This window comes from Toxotes jaculatrix, chromosome 7, assembly GCF_017976425.1.
Source record: "Toxotes jaculatrix isolate fToxJac2 chromosome 7, fToxJac2.pri, whole genome shotgun sequence".
Classification (NCBI taxonomy): domain Eukaryota; kingdom Metazoa; phylum Chordata; class Actinopteri; family Toxotidae; genus Toxotes; species Toxotes jaculatrix.
Window position 1 is genome coordinate 19,959,011 of NC_054400.1, and position 16,764 is coordinate 19,975,774.

At 36.1% G+C, this 16,764-nt stretch overlaps 1 protein-coding gene across 1 annotated transcript in view; it reads left to right on the forward strand.

The window, feature by feature from the left end:
• The first annotated feature begins 1,411 nt into the window (after nt 1-1,411).
• npc1l1 (NPC1-like 1) overlaps nt 1,412-16,764 on the forward strand; it is a 34,470-nt gene continuing 19,117 nt past the window's right edge. The window contains exons 1-13 of the mRNA XM_041041883.1: nt 1,412-1,596; nt 2,896-3,057; nt 3,194-4,105; nt 4,395-4,688; nt 4,775-4,998; nt 5,109-5,209; nt 5,305-5,477; nt 5,868-5,996; nt 6,506-6,688; nt 6,789-6,903; nt 7,065-7,330; nt 7,490-7,579; nt 7,671-7,861. Coding sequence (XP_040897817.1) covers nt 1,555-1,596; nt 2,896-3,057; nt 3,194-4,105; nt 4,395-4,688; nt 4,775-4,998; nt 5,109-5,209; nt 5,305-5,477; nt 5,868-5,996; nt 6,506-6,688; nt 6,789-6,903; nt 7,065-7,330; nt 7,490-7,579; nt 7,671-7,861 — 2,882 coding nt within the window. The 5' untranslated portion in view covers nt 1,412-1,554. The remainder of the gene's footprint in view (nt 1,597-2,895; nt 3,058-3,193; nt 4,106-4,394; nt 4,689-4,774; nt 4,999-5,108; nt 5,210-5,304; nt 5,478-5,867; nt 5,997-6,505; nt 6,689-6,788; nt 6,904-7,064; nt 7,331-7,489; nt 7,580-7,670; nt 7,862-16,764) is intronic.

A 16,764-nucleotide genomic window follows, 5' to 3' on the forward strand; every position in this document is an offset into this window, starting at 1 on the left:
TTGTAGGATGTGATCCAGGACGTGAATAGTCAACTCGTCTTGGCATACCAGCCTGCTACCATCTGCAAGCTGTCAATGAGTTTCATGTAAGAGGCTTATAAAAAAAAAAAAAAAAAAAAAACTGTGTCAGGGACCTTAGCAGATACACTCTCGACACCTTTGAGATCAGATGGCATGCACACTGCAACTCACTTACATGATCTTAGACTTCTCAAGGTCACATTCAGTCCTGCTGTAGAGCATGTTTGTGGCATACACTGCCTTAGCAACCATTAATTTTAAACCTGCCATAGAACCAAATCCTCCAGAACATATTTTACATTTTTACCTGCTGTGGTGCCACATATTTTTCTAAATACAGAGATGTCTTAGCTGTATCCCTCAAAATTAGAAATATAAAAAAGTTGCACAAAATAACTTTAAACCACAATAAATTTGAGTGTATTCACTGGCTAGTCTTTGAGATACACTCAAATTTATAAACTAAGACAAAAACAAAACGAACACCCGCTATCTGGATTATACTAGTTTTATTGTGTGCGCTGTTTATGGATTTTTTGCGACTTTTTACTGGTTTTCTGCACACCCACTCGTGGAAGAGAACAGCTCTCTGAGACATGTTTAAAGTTTGATATGTAAGTGTTACTCCTCCGGTTTAATATGCAAAAAGAATTATTGCTCTATCTTATGTGGTTGCAGTTTTACCGGCATTTAAAAATTGATATGCAAAAGAGATCACCAGCGCTCCCGTAGGTTTAACAGGGTTAAAAAATGGTACTGTATACGCTGCTGGCTGTGGTCAGATTGATCTTATTCTGAGCAACCAGTGTCTACATGTTGTTATAAATCTGAGGCTTTCGAGCCTCCCACTCTTGAATACCACAATGATTTTGTTGAACACAAATTATTATTTATGCACAATCAGAAAAATACATTTGACCATGCAGCATAGTGCAGTCCCGCTGTAGTGTACTGTACTTTGCATGTTTGTAGCTTACACTGCCCTAACACAAGTTTAAAAAATATTCTACTGTATTTGCTGCTCGCTATGGTCAGATTGATCTGATTCGGAGCAGCCAGTGTCTATAAGTTTATCTGTCTAACAGAAATACCAAAATTTGCAGAGTCATTAACAGTGACAATTTGGGTGCGGTTGTTGTTTTGGATTCTCCTGTAGTTTCTGCTGTCTTTATGCTGCTTTGGGTCTCCCCAGCAACCCTATCAAAATCTCTCTAATGTTAATTATCAGACAGAGGAATTGATCATCCGTAGCTGCGATTGGCTGACCGCTGCATCAGGCCAGATAAGAGACGTGAGACATCACAGGGGTGGTGACATTCGACATGCCAACACTAACACTGTTTGACAGACAGACAGACATACAGACAGACAGACGGAGACAGGAGGACAGCTTTGATACCACAGAGCACCTCTCTCACAGTCTTGCTTTGTCTAATGCATCTTCCAACAGGGCAACAGTGATTAACATACTCTCCATTTTACTGTACCCGAGGACCCTGACTCTTCTCTGTTGCTCAAAGACCCTCAGGAATCATGGTCCGAGTCACAGCCCTGATCACTCTTCTGACTTGTATGGTAAGTTGGTCATTTTTCTTTGTTAGGGAACTGGTACCTGATAGTTTTGCAACAGTGCACTGTAATATAAATACTTTGCACCTTTTTTCAGTCAACAGTATAATCTCACATTCTCATGCTCCAGTAAAAAATGATCTGTGACCAGGACTGAAAAGTAGAGGAATGAATATGATTGCCTTTGTAATTTAAATACTAAATAAACATAGTCACTTACAGATATGTAGGAATTAAAATGTAATTACTGATCCCAATGTGGATTATCACGAAAGGACAACATTTGAATTTGCATCCAAAGTCGTGGTTAGGGAACTGTTCATACAGGCAGCACAAACCTAAAGGCAAAAATCAAGTGGAATACGACACCTTGCATGTATGATATTTTCATGTATGCCTTCATAAAAATGAAATATGTTTTACAATGTGTGTTGTATTTCATGTTATCTATTTGATTCCTATTTATTTAGGCTTTTTAAATCTCCCATGCAACTGAAAGTTCCAAAGAAATAGCACAAATTCAATTTGAATTCAGTAATATAATGTAAACTTCATAATAAATAGTGTTAATATTTACAGTTGTGCTAAAGGAGTAACTCTTCCAAGAGTCCACACTGTGTTTAGCTAACTAGCTAACCTTTTTCTTAAAGTTGAAGTCATTTCATTTATGCAGTGCATTTGAACAATTGCCATCCATAGAACATACATGGACGTTTTAAAAAGCTAAAACAAAAAGAAGGGGCTGAAGACTAGTTGTAAAATACGGATGAGGATGGAGAACGCCTGACAGTGGGGACTGTATGGACAAATAATTGTCCATTTTAATACTTATATGTGTAACTCTGTGGGAAGTCTATAAACTTGTCAAACATCTGTAATCAACCTTGTACAAACACATCATATTCGAATTTTCCATTTTATTGTTTTTGCATGGCAGCATTATGTAGCTGACATAGCAGGACACAGTACAGCGCTAAAGTTATTATGACACTATGAAAGGATTTATTGGTTAACACTGTAATGTCTTTAGGAGAAACTTACCTGGTACACCTAATGAAAAGTTGCTGCAGCATTTTTAAAAAAAAAACATCATCCTATAGTATTTATGTTAACTAATCTTTCTATATATGTGACATATATATATAATGTATATAATATACATCCAAATATGTTAATACAATACTTAGAGGGTTTGTTGAAATGTTTTTGAGTTGTGAGTAGGAACTGCATTCAAATGTTTCCTCCTTTTTTTTTCTAGTTGTTACAAGTCTGTCTTATATTTGACAACTCCTGTCTGCCACACAGGTGCTGTCAGAGGCCCAGCATGAACCTGGCTACTGTGCTTTCTATGAGGAGTGTGGTCGTAACCCTTCAGTGGGAGAGTCCCTCATTCCTCCTATTGTCCCCTGTCTCAACTACAGCCCTGCCCGACCCGTCACAGGAGAACACTACAGGAAACTCAAAAATGTCTGTAGATCCTTCTTATAGTTTAAATAAAACTGAGAACATGGATGAATAAAGCATTTTAGAGAAGGGATATTCATAACCTTCTATTCTGAGGAAGTCATTTTAAGCGAGCTTTTTACCCTTGTTCTTGCTGCAGGTGTGTCCCATTCTGGATCGTGGTGAGAACAACACGTACGCCTGCTGCTCCCTCAAACAGTTGTCATCCCTGGAAATGAGTCTGACCCTGTCCAAGGCTGTGCTGGTCCGCTGCCCTTCCTGCGCTGAAAACTTTGCCCACCTGCACTGCATCAACACCTGCAGCCCCAACCAGAGCCAGACAGTAAAAGTCACCAAGGTCATGAATGTCACTCAACTGGGCAAGCCGAGGGAGGCTGTGGTGGGTTACCAGGCGTTCATCAGCACCAGCTTTGCAGATGGCGCCTTCCAGTCTTGTAAAAACGTCAGGATCCCCGCCACAGGAGGCTTCGCCATCAGCACCATGTGTGGTCGGTACGGCGCCAAGCTGTGCACCCCCCAGCGCTGGTATGACTTCCAGGGGGACTCCAGTAATGGCCTGGCTCCACTGGACATCGACTTCAAGCTGATTAAAGAGGGAGACACTGAGGGACTACCAGAGGGTGTGATTCCCTACAATGGACGTGCACTGAAGTGTAATGAGACCACACCATCAGGAGGTCAGGTCTGCTCCTGCCAGGACTGCCAAGAGTCGTGCCCGAGTGTGCCTCCTCCACCACTGCCACCCGCCCCCTTCACGCTGTTGGGGACAGACGGCTTCCTTGTGATTTCTGTTATCTTACTCGGTGTCCTGACACTTTCCTTCCTGTTATACCTCTCTGTCTCTTCCCTGGTGAATTCTAAGAAAAGAGTCGATGAGGAGGGAGGAAAGAGAAAGAAGAAAGGCAAAGACCAGAACAGTAACAATGTGACTCAGCAGGTCATTCACCCGTCAGAGGTGACGTGCACTGACAGGAACAGCCTGGCAGCTCAAGCTTTCCTGAGTTTAGAGTTTCAGCATTGGGGAACCCTCATGGCCTCTTATCCCCTCACAGTAAGTATTTTTATCCAGCAGAAGTGGAGAAGTGGAGATAAAAAAAGCAGACCTGCTCATTGTTATATTTGGAAAGTTAAAGGCCACTGTGTGTAGGATTTCTAACTTTGTTGTATCAAACAGCCACACTGAACAGGATGGACTGAAAGCAAAGCAGAGTTCACAAATTTTCACCATGATTGTCTCATTTTTCTATGAACAAAAAAAAAAAAAATCTGAAACATCTTCAAACTGTGCAATCAGATGAAGAAGATATGTCTCAGCTGTTAATATTCTGTCTTCATTCAAGGTGCTCCTGGTGTCGTTTGTAGTCGTGGCTGCTTTCTCTGCCGGCCTTAAATCCATTGAGCTCACCACTGACCCGGTTGAGCTGTGGTCTGCTCCCAACAGCCGGGCCCGACAGGAGAAAGACTTCCATGACAAGCACTTTGACCCCTTCTTCAGGACAAACCAGCTAATCTTGACAGCGCCAGACAGAAAAGGCCAAATTTATGACTCTTTGCTGTTTGGACAGCAGAACTTCAGTGGGCTTGTATCTAAGGATCTGATCATTGAGCTGCTGGAGCTCCAGGAACGAATACGGGTAAAAACCCAGGATCAAAGTTGACAGTTGACGTGTTTGCAAAAGCTCATCATATTATTTTGACACAATGATGCCTCTGTTTTTAGAACATCGAGTTCTGGTCAGAGGACCTGAACCGCACAGCAAATCTGAAGGATGTGTGCTTTGCACCGCTGAACCCATCCAACCCCTCCCTGACGGACTGCGCAGTCAACAGTTTGCCGCAGTACTTCCAGAACAGCCTGGATAACATTAATGCTAAGGTGAACATGACCGAGCTGGGAGTGACCAGAGAGGTGGACTGGAGAGACCACTTAATCTACTGCCTCAAGTAAGGGTTCCTCACATGGAATTTCAGATTAAACTGGAAAGAAAAACAGTGATTCATCTGCCATCAGCGACAACATAACTTTCCTTTGTCCTCTTCTGTCTCTTCTCCAGCTCTCCCCTGTCCTTCAAAGACATTACTGATTTAGGTATGAGCTGCATGGCTGACTACGGAGCTCCTGTCTTTCCCTATCTGGCTGTGGGAGGCTATAAGAGTGAGTGACTTTCCGCATTGTCTTTTATACCTGTACAATCCACACAAAAAGGCACCTCTGACTCATTTGAACATTATGTGTCTTGCTTTTCCTAGATGATGACTACACCAGCGCTCAGGCTTTCATCCTCACCTTCTCCCTCAACAACTACGTTCGCGACAACCCCAAGTTTAAAGTGGCCATGCAGTGGGAGAAAGAGTTTCTAAAAACTGTCCAAGAGTACCAGAAAAACCCGGCCACCAACTTCACCTTTGCATACATGGCAGAGGTACAGTAAATTATGAGAACTCACAGAACGCATCATTCGTGTTTCACATTATTAAAACCAATGTTAATTTTCCCTGGTAGCCTATGGCTTTAAGACCCTGAGTATATAATATTATTGTACTGGTTTGAGCCTGCCCAGGGACCTTTGTTGAACGTCAGGTCTCATCTCTTGCCACCCGTTTCCTCCCTGCTCTCTGTCATCTCATATCTATTACAAGCAAAAATGCTCAAAAAAAAGGGAGTAATCAGCACCACGCTGATAAAAACCTGCTGTCACAGCTTTCCTAAGGGGCGTGCTGAATTCTCACCTCTTTTTCTATCACCTTACTATCTTAACTCTTAAGACCCTAATCCTTGACTTGTCTGTGCCCCCTGCCCTATCTGTCCACAGAGGTCTCTGGAGGATGAGATTAATCGGACAACAGCTGAGGACATCCCCATTTTTATGATCAGCTATGCTGTGATCTTTGTTTACATTGCGGTTGCATTGGGGGAGTACTCTTCATGGAAACGTGTTCTGGTAAGACTTCACAGATAGTAATGTCTGCCTGCATTATGGCACAGTGCTTCACATTACTCAGCTTTTTCAGCCACACAGAAGGTGTGGCTCTAGGGATTGCCAGTCTACTACTTTGATCCAGATATCTCAACAACTATTAGATTAATTGCCATAAATTCTTACACAGACATTTGTGGTTCCAAAATGATGAATCATTATGACTTTTGCTATCATCTGACTTTTCCTCTAGCTCCACCAGTAGGCTGACATTTGTGGTTTTAAGTGAAATGTATAGACAAGAAGCAGATGGATTTCCCTGTAATTTGCTGAAATAGTACTTATCTCAAACATAAGGAGAAACTGCCATGTCAGGTGTGTCAGGTGTAGTGCTTATCTCAACAGTAGAGCACATAGGTTTATTGGCCATGAAGTTATACAATACAGAAGATACAGTAGAGCAAAGATATAAGAAACAGGAAGGGCTCACTGAGTTGAATGTACACCTGATTTCTTATCTCTGTGTCCTCAAGGTGGACTCCAAGTTCCTGGTAGGTCTGGGTGGGATCCTGGTGGTTGGCTGCTCTGTCCTGGCTTCCATGGGCTTCTACTCCTGGATTGGCATCCCCTCCTCGCTGGTCATCCTGCAGGTCGTGCCCTTCCTGGTGCTTGCTGTAGGAGCTGACAACATCTTCATCTTTGTTCTGGAGTACCAGGTATATATATTTGTGCACACCATGAGTGCTCAAGACTGATGATTTTGTCGAATATGTGCATAATTTTTGTTGATGTCGCACGACTGTTCTGTCCTTGAAGAGAGATGTACGGAGACCTGGGGAGAAGAGAGAGGAGCAAATTGGGCGTGTCCTTGGAAATGTAGCTCCCAGCATGCTCCTGTGCAGTCTCTCTGAGTCTGTCTGCTTCTTTCTAGGTAGGAACATTTTATTTTTTTTAATTTAGTCTTTGAAAAAACTGCTTCGACATAGTGCAACAGGGAACACTGACTTCCCCTCAGTATAAATCTGTGAAGGGACCGCTGATTTTCCATACAATGTGTTAACCTCTGACTATTTCTCTGTTCTGCTACCCAAGGGGCCCTGTCCACCATGCCAGCAGTCAAGTCCTTTGCTCTGTATGCTGCTCTAGCTGTGCTCATGGACTTCGTCCTCCAAATGACAGCCTTTGTGGCACTGCTGTCCCTGGATGCCCGGCGCCAAGACAACAACCGCTGTGAACTCCTCTGCTGTGCTACAGTGTCAACCCAGCGCCCCAACAAGCCAAATGAGGGTTTTCTGCTGCCCTTCATGAGGAAATACTATGCCCCTGTCCTTCTGCACCGTTACACCAGGATCATAGTGGTAAAGCTAGTAACATTTCAGCAATAACACAACAGTTATTCTCAACCTGTGACATCTGATGTGCCTAAAATGTTGTAAAACCCATAGTTAAAAGGTCATTATTGTCTTGTGTTTTAACTGGACATTTATTGAGTACATTCTGTTCTTTGTTCTCTCCAGATGTTTGTTTTCATCTTTATGTTCTGTGCATCATTATTCCTCATGTTTAATGTCACGGTTGGTCTGGATCAGGAGCTGGCTATGCCTAAGGTCAGTCAGCCATGCTATACAAATGTAACTGAATGCCAACACACTCCTCTTTCAGCGTAACCTTACAAAGTTTATTCTGTTTTTGTTGCAGGGCTCTTATATGTTGAAATATTTCCAGTACCTGTACAAATACTTTGAAGTTGGAGTCCCTGTTTACTTTGTGACAAAAGGGGGCTTCAACTACACCACTGTGGAGGGCATGAATGCGATCTGCTCCAGCGTGGGCTGTGATCAGTTCTCACTAACCCAGAAGATACAATATGCCACCAATTACCCTGATCGGTGAGTCAGTGAGTTTACTTTTTTATAATCTGGACAGGAGAAAATGTAGGCATTTAGACTCTGTTGCTTCTCATCCCTGCATCAACTGGTTCCTCAGTTCAGAAGAAGGGACAGAGATTTTCTAACTGTTCTTTACATGATTATCATTTTTAACTGACATTTCCTTGAACCTGCTGATATATCACAGTAGCAACCTCTTGCATACTTGCCAATCAGATCAGTTAATGATAAACTAAGTTCCATGGACGTCACTGCGCAGATAAAAAGTCCCTCTAACTGATCGTGTCATGCAGAGAGAGCAAACTGGTGAATATTTCCCAGTTACCAAAAGATAACTTATGATGCATGAATTAGGCTCTACACTTACAGTAGCGGGAATTATATTACCCAGCATTCATTGTGATTCCTCTGAAACCCTTGTGCGTGCTCCTATCAGATAACTTGAAGGAGATCGTGACCATTGGATGGATTATAGTTAATAACACACTTTTGTTTCCTTGAGATAAGAAGCATTATGGAGCTCACTTATCGTTAGCATTATCAGTTGCTTACTGACAGCAAAACTCCTCTCATAAAGGGGGAATTTGCAAGAATTACTGCATCATATGAATGAGAGAAGGCCTAGTGTCCAAATGGTTGCGCAAATTAGCCAAACTCGGTGTCTGTCAACTACAGTGATGTAGTTATGTAACTTTTTTTGAGCACATAGACCATTCTGCTGCTATAATATTCACTAGAGCACTGCTTGGGTCAGGGCCGGCCCAAGCTTCCATGGGGCCCTAAGCATAATTTCAATATGAATACACTTAAAGAAGTAAAAGTAAATGTGAGAACTCTTTCTTGTTGTTAGATTATAGTCTACAGTGATAAATGCCATGGAAGCAGACACCAGATTTGCAAATTTGCAGAAAAATCTTTCAATTAATATTTGGCAAAGTCAGCAACTCCCCCTACTGGCCACACAGAGAATCAATACCTAAAACCTCAAAGAGCAGCCTGGCATGTTTTACCCGTCTATGGTTTTTAATCTGAAATGGTAGCAAATTCAGCCTCAAGAGCAGCCTGGGGTTGATTTACACTTAATATTCAAAGTGATATAGTACTAAGTGGGATACCAAATGTCATCTAGGCCAACTAAAAGTAACAAAATGAACCAATCAATCATTTGCTGTAAACACAATCTGCTTTATTATTATTTTTTGTCAAACAAATGCTTAAATAATGATGAACAGAGGCACCTGAAACAAGGTAACACAAATGGTTATAAATGGTTATAAATAAACTTATATATATATATATATATATATAGTTATAAGGATATAGATATAGATATGTATTATATATATCAGTCAGTATTGTGTGTGTGTGTGTGTGTGTAAAAACGGTAAACTACAGCAATCCAAACATTTGACTTTTTTATGTACAAAAAGTTTTAAATGAAATAAAATAAATGAATAAATATCAAAGAAATGCTTAAATAATGATGTAAATGAACAGAGGCACCTGGAACAAGATAGCAAAAATGCATATGGATTTTTTTTAAAGCCTAGCCTGCACGTTTTTATTTGCACTTTCATGTTTGCATCGTTGTCATATGATTGTCCTCTACAGTCCTAAAGGGGATGTTCAATTATTTCCTAGCTCGCGAGGCGCGCTATAACCTGGACAACCTCAGCCCCAATGTTTTTGGGCTGTGGGAGAAAACCGGAGTACTCGGGGGAAAACCCACACAGAGAACATTCGAACTCTGCACAGAGTGGTTCCACGCGGTAACCCCCTTGATTTGGGGGGACAGCTCTAACCAAATGGAAACCAGATGGTTAGATAGAAGTGTGGCGGGCTGTTTAATTTAGTAAGACCTCGGAATGTCATGAAACACCTCAAAGTATACTAAGGAGTCAAAAAATGCCCCAAAAAATTAAAAAATTTTATTGACATCAAAATGTCATAAAAAACGTCATAGTATAGTAAGGCGTCAAAATCGACCAAAAAAAGTCATTTTTTAAAACGGCCTCAAAATGTAATAAAAAATGTCATAGTATGGTAAGGCGTCAAAATCGGCCAAAAAAAGACATTTTTTAAAACGGCCTAAAAATGTCATAAAAAACATCATAGTATAGTAAGGCGTCAAAATCGGCCAAAAAAAGTCTTTTTTTTTTCAGACCTCAAAATGTCATAAAAAACGTCATAGTATAGTAAGCCGTCAAAATCGGACAAAAAAATCAAAAAAAATTTTGACCTCAAAATGTCATAAAAAACATCATAGTATGGTAAGGCGTCAAAATCAGCCAAAAAAAAGTCAAAATTTTTTTTGACCTCAAAATGTCATAAAAAACGTCATAGTATAGTAAGGCGTCAAAATCGGCCAAAAAAAGTCAACATTTTTTTTTACCTCAAAGTGTCATAAAAAATGACATAGTATAGTAAGGCGTCAAAATCTGACAAAAACAGTCAAAATTTTTTGACCTCAAAATGTCATAAAAAACGTCATAGTATAGTATGGCATTTTTTTCGGGCAAAAAAAGTCAAAAAATTTTTTGACCTCAAAATGTCATAAAAAACGTCATAGTATAGTAAGGCGTAAAAATCGGACAAAAAAAGTCAAAAATTTTTTTGATCTCAAAATGTCAGAAAAAACGTCAAAAATCTTTTTGACCTCAAAATGTCATGAAAAAAGTCAAAAAAATTTTTGACCTCAGAATGTCATAAAAAACGTCATAGTATAGTATGGCGTTTTTTTCGGGCAAAAAAAGTCAAAATTTTTTTTGACCTCAAAATATCATAAAAAACGTCATAGTATAGTATGGTGTTTTTTTTCGGGCAAAAAAAAGTCAACATTTTTTTTGACCTCAAAATGTCATAAAAAACGTCATAGTATAGTAAGGCGTCAAAATCGGACAAAAAAAGTCAAAATTTTTTTTGACCTCAAAATGTCATAAAAAACGTCATAGTATAGTAAGGCGTCAAAATCGGACAAAAAAAGTTAAAATTTTTTTTGACCTCAAAATGTCATAAAAAACGTCATAGTATAGTAAGGCGTCAAAATCGGACAAAAACAGTCAAAATTTTTTTTGACCTCAAAATGTCAAAAAAAACGTCAAAAATCTTTTTGACCTCAAAATGTCATGAAAAAAGTCAAAAAAAATTTTGACCTCAAAATGTCATAAAAAACGTCATAGTATAGTATGGCATTTTTTTCGGGCAAAAAAAGTCAAAAATTTTTTTGACCTCAAAATGTCATAAAAAACGTCATAGTATAGTAAGGCGTTTTTTTCGGCCAAAAAAAGTCAAAATTTTTTTTGACCTCAAAATGTCATAAAAAAGGTCACGGTATAGTAAGGCGTCAAAATCGGACAAAAAAAGTCAAAAATTTTTTTGACCTCAAAATGTCATAAAAAACCTCATAGTATAGTAAGGCGTCAAAATCGGACAAAAAAAGTCAAAATTTTTTTTTTACCTCAAAATGTCATAAAAAACGTCATAGTATAGTAAGGCGTCAAAATCGGACAAAAAAAGTCAAAAATTTTTTTGACCTCAAAATGTCATAAAAAACGTCATAGTATAGTATGGCGTTTTTTTCGGGCAAAAAAAGTCAAAATTTTTTTTGACCTCAAAATGTCATAAAAAACGTCATAGTATAGTAAGGCGTTTTTTTCGGCCAAAAAAAGTCAAAAAAATTTTTGACCTCAAAATGTCATGAAAAAAGTCAAAATTTTTTTTGACCTCAAAATGTCATAAAAATCGTCATAGTATAGTAAGGCGTTTTTTTCGGCCAAAAAAAGTCAAAAAAATTTTTGATCTCAAAATGTCATGAAAAAAGTCAAAATTTTTTTTTACTTCAAAATGTCATAAAAAACGTCATAGTATAGTAAGGCGTCAAAATCGGACAAAAAAAGTCAAAATTTTTTTTAATCTCAAAATGTCATAAAAAACGTCAAAAATCTTTTTGACCTCAAAATGTCATGAAAAAAGTCAAAAAAAATTTTGACCTCAAAATGTCATAAAAAACGTCATAGTATAGTAAGGCGTTTTTTTTCGGGCAAAAAAAGTCAAAATTTTTTTGACCTCAAAATGTCATAAAAAACCTCATAGTATAGTAAGGCGTCAAAATCGGACAAAAAAAGTTAAAAAATTTTTTGACCTCAAAATGTCATAAAAAACGTCATAGTATAGTAAGGCGTCAAAATCGGATAAAAACAGTCAAAATTTTTTTTGACCTCAAAATGTCAAAAAAAAAACGTCAAAAATCTTTTTGACCTCAAAATGTCATGAAAAAAGTCAAAAAAATTTTTGACCTCAAAATGTCATAAAAAACGTCATAGTATAGTATGGCATTTTTTTCGGGCAAAAAATGTCAAAAAATTTTTTGACCTCAAAATGTCATAAAAAACGTCATAGTATAGTAAGGCGTCAAAATCGGACAAAAAAGTCAACATTTTTTTTGATCTCAAAATGTCATAAAAAACATCAAAATTCTTTTTGACCTCAAAATGTCATGAAAAAAGTCAAAAAAATTTTTGACCTCAAAATGTCATAAAAAACGTCATAGTATAGTAAGGCGTCAAAATCGGCCAAAAAAGTCAACATTTTTTTTGACCTCAAAGTGTCATAAAAAACGTCATAGTATAGTAAGGCGTCAAAATCGGAGAAAAAAAGTCAAAAATTTTTTTGACCTCAAAATGTCATAAAAAACGTCATAGTATAGTAAGGCGTCAAAATCGGACAAAAACAGTCAAAAAATTTTTTTTACCTCAAAATGTCATAAAAAACGTCAAAAATCTTTTTGACCTCAAAATGTCATGAAAAAAGTCAAAAAAATTTTTGACCTCAAAATGTCATAAAAAACGACATAGTATAGTATGGCATTTTTTTCGGGCAAAAAAAGTCAAAAATTTTTTTGACCTCAAAATGTCATAAAAAAAGTCAAAAAAAATTTTGACCTCAAAATGTCATAAAAAACGTCATAGTATAGTAAGGCGTTTTTTTCGGGCAAAAAAAGTCAAAAAATTTTTTGACCTCAAAATGTCATAAAAAACGTCATAGTATTGTAAGGCGTTTTTTTTTGGGAAAAAAAGTCAAAAATTTTTTTGACCTCAAAATGTCATAAAAAACGTCATAATATAGTATGCCGTTTTTTTCGGCCAAAAAAAGTCAAAATTTTTTTTGACCTCAAAATGTCATAAAAAACGTCACGGTATAGTAAGGCGTCAAAATCGGACAAAAAAAGTCAAAAAAATTTTTGACCTCAAAATGTCATGAAAAAAGTCAAATTTTTTTTTGACCTCAAAATGTCATAAAAAACGTCATTGCATAGTAAGGCGTTTTTTTTGGGCAAATTTTTACCTCAAAATGTCATAAAAAACGTCATAGTATAGTAAGGCGTCAAAATCGGACAAAAAAAGTCAACATTTTTTTTTACCTCAAAATGTCATAAAAAACGTCATAGTATAGTATGGCATTTTTTTGGGCAAAAAAAGTCAAAAATTTTTTTGACCTCAAAATGTCATAAAAAACCTCATAGTATAGTAAGGCGTCAAAATCAGACAAAAAAAGTCAAAAATTTTTTTGACCTCAAAATGTCATAAAAAACGTCATAGTATAGTATGGCGTTTTTTTCGGGCAAAAAAAGTCAAAATTTTTTTTGACCTCAAAATGTCATAAAAAACGTCATAGTATAGTAAGGCGTTTTTTTTCGGCCAAAAAAAGTCAAAAAAAATTTTGACCTCAAAATGTCATGAAAAAAGTCAAAAAATTTTTTGACCTCAAATGTCATAAAAAACGTCATAGTATAGTATGGCGTTTTTTTCGGGCAAAAAAAGTCAAATTTTTTTTGACCTCAAAATGTCATAAAAAACGTCATAGTATAGTAAGGCGTCAAAATCGGACAAAAAAAGTCAAAATTTTTTTTGACCTCACAATGTCATAAAAGACGTCATAGTATAGTAAGGCGTCAAAATCGGACAAAAAAAGTCAAAAAATTTTTTGACCTCAAAATGTCATAAAAAACGTCACGGTATAGTAAGGCGTCAAAATCGGACAAAAAAAGTCAAAAATTTCTTTGACCTCAAAATGTCATAAAAAACGTCATAGTATAGTAAGGCGTCAAAATCGGACAAAAAAAGTCAAAAAATTTTTTGACCTCAAAATGTCATAAAAAACGTCATAGTATAGTATGGCGTTTTTTTCGGGCAAAAAAAGTCAAAATTTTTTTGACCTCAAAATGTCATAAAAAACGTCATTGTATAGTATGGCGTTTTTTTCGGCCAAAAAAAGTCAAAATTTTTTTTGACCTCAAAATGTCATAGTATAGTAAGGCGTCAAAATCGGACAAAAAATGTCAAAAATTTTTTTGACCTCAAAATGTCATAAAAACTTCATAGTATAGTATGGCGTTTTTTTCGGCCAAAAAAAGTCAAATTTTTTTTTGACCTCGAAATGTCATGAAAAAAGTCAAATTTTTTTTTGACCTCAAAATGTCATAAAAAACGTCATAGTATAGTAAGGCGTCAAAATCGGACAAAAAAAGTCAAAAAATTTTTTGACCTCAAAATGTCATAAAAAACGTCATAGTATAGTATGGCGTTTTTTTCGGCCAAAAAAAGTCAAAATTTTTTTTGACCTCAAAATGTCATAGTATAGTAATGCGTCAAAATCGGACAAAAAATGTCAAAAATTTTTTTGACCTCAAAATGTCATAAAAACTTCATAGTATAGTATGGCGTTTTTTTCGGCCAAAAAAAGTCAAATTTTTTTTTGACCTCGAAATGTCATGAAAAAAGTCAAATTTTTTTTTGACCTCAAAATGTCATAAAAAACGTCATAGTATAGTATGGCGTTTTTTTCGGCCAAAAAAAGTCAAAATTTATTTGACCTCAAAATGTCATAAAAAACGTCATAGTATAGTAAGGCGTCAAAATCGGACAAAAAAATTCAAAATTTTTTTTGACCTCAAAATGTCATAAAAAACGTCATAGTATAGTAAGGCGTCAAAATCGGACAAAAAAAGTCAAAAATTTTTTTGACCTCAAAATGTCATAAAAAACGTCATAGTATAGTATGGCATTTTTTTCGGGCAAAAAAAATCAAAATTTTTTTTGACCTCAAAATGTCATAAAAAGCGTCATAGTATAGTAAGGCGTTTTTTTCGGCCAAAAAAAGTCAAAAAAATTTTTTACCTCAAAATGTCATGAAAAAGTCAAAAATTTTTTTTGACCTCAAAATGTCATAAAAAACGTCATAGTATAGTATGGCGTTTTTTTTCGGGCAAAAAAAGTCAAGATTTTTTTTGACCTCAAAATGTCATAAAAAACGTCATAGTATAGTATGGCGTTTTTTTTTCGGGCAAAAAAAGTCAAGATTTTTTTGACCTCAAAATGTCATAAAAAACGTCATAGTATAGTAAGGCATCAAAATCGGACAAAAAAAGTCAAAAATTTTTTTGACCTCAAAATGTCATAAAAAACGTCATAGTATAGTATGGCGTTTTTTTCGGGCAAAAAAAGTCAAAATTTTTTTTGACCTCAAAATGTCATAAAAAACGTCATAGTATAGTAAGGCGTTTTTTTCGGCCAAAAAAAGTCAAAAAAATTTTTGACCTCAAAATGTCATGAAAAAAGTCAAAATTTTTTTTGACCTCAAAATGTCATAAAAAGCGTCATAGTATAGTAAGGCGTTTTTTTCGGCCAAAAAAAGTCAAAAAAAATTTTTACCTCAAAATGTCATGAAAAAGTCAAAAAAATTTTTGACCTCAAAATGTCATAAAAAACGTCATAGTATAGTAAGGCGTCAAAATCGGACAAAAAAAGTCAAAAATTTTTTTGACCTCAAAATGTCATAAAAAACGTCATAGTATAGTATGGCATTTTTTTCGGGCAAAAAAAAGTCAAAATTTTTTTTGACCTCAAAATGTCATGAAAAAGTCAAAAATTTTTTTGACCTCAAAATGTCATAAAAAACGTCATAGTATAGTAAGGCGTCAAAATCGGACAAAAAAAGTCAAAAATTTTTTTGACCTCAAAATGTCATGAAAAAAGTCAAAATTTTTTTTGACCTCAAAATGTCATAAAAAACGTCATAGTATAGTAAGGCGTTTTTTTCGGCCAAAAAAAGTCAAAAATTTTTTTGACCTCAAAATGTCATAAAAAACGTCATAGTATAGTAAGGCGTTTTTTTCGGCCAAAAAAAGTCAAAATTTTTTTTGACCTCAAAATGTCATAAAAGACGTCATAGTATAGTAAGGCGTCAAAATCGGACAAAAAAAGTCAAAAAAGTTTTTTGACCTCAAAATGTCATAAAAAAGGTCACGGTATAGTAAGGCGTCAAAATCGGACAAAAAAAGTCAAAAATTTTTTTGACCTCAAAATGTCATAAAAAACCTCATAGTATAGTAAGGCGTCAAAATCGGACAAAAAAAGTCAAAAATTTTTTTTACCTCAAAATGTCATAAAAAACGTCATAGTATAGTAATGCGTTTTTTTTTCGGCCAAAAAAAGTCAAAAAAATTTTTGACCTCAAAATGTCATGAAAAAATTCAAAATTTTTTTTGACCTCAAAATGTCATAAAAATCGTCATAGTATAGTAAGGCGTTTTTTTCAGCCAAAAAAAGTCAAAAATTTTTTTGACCTCAAAATGTCATAAAAAACGTCATAGTATAGTAAGGCGTTTTTTTCGGCCAAAAAAAGTCAAAAAAATTTTTTACCTCAAAATGTCATGAAAAAGTCAAAAATTTTTTTGACCTCAAAATGTCATAAAAAACGTCATAGTATATTAAGGTGTTTTTTTCGGCCAAAAAAAGCCAAAAATTTTTTTGACCTCAAAATGTCATAAAAAACTTCATAGTATAGTAAGGCGTCAAAATCGGACAAAAAAAGTCAAAAAAATTTTTGACCTCAAAATGTCATAA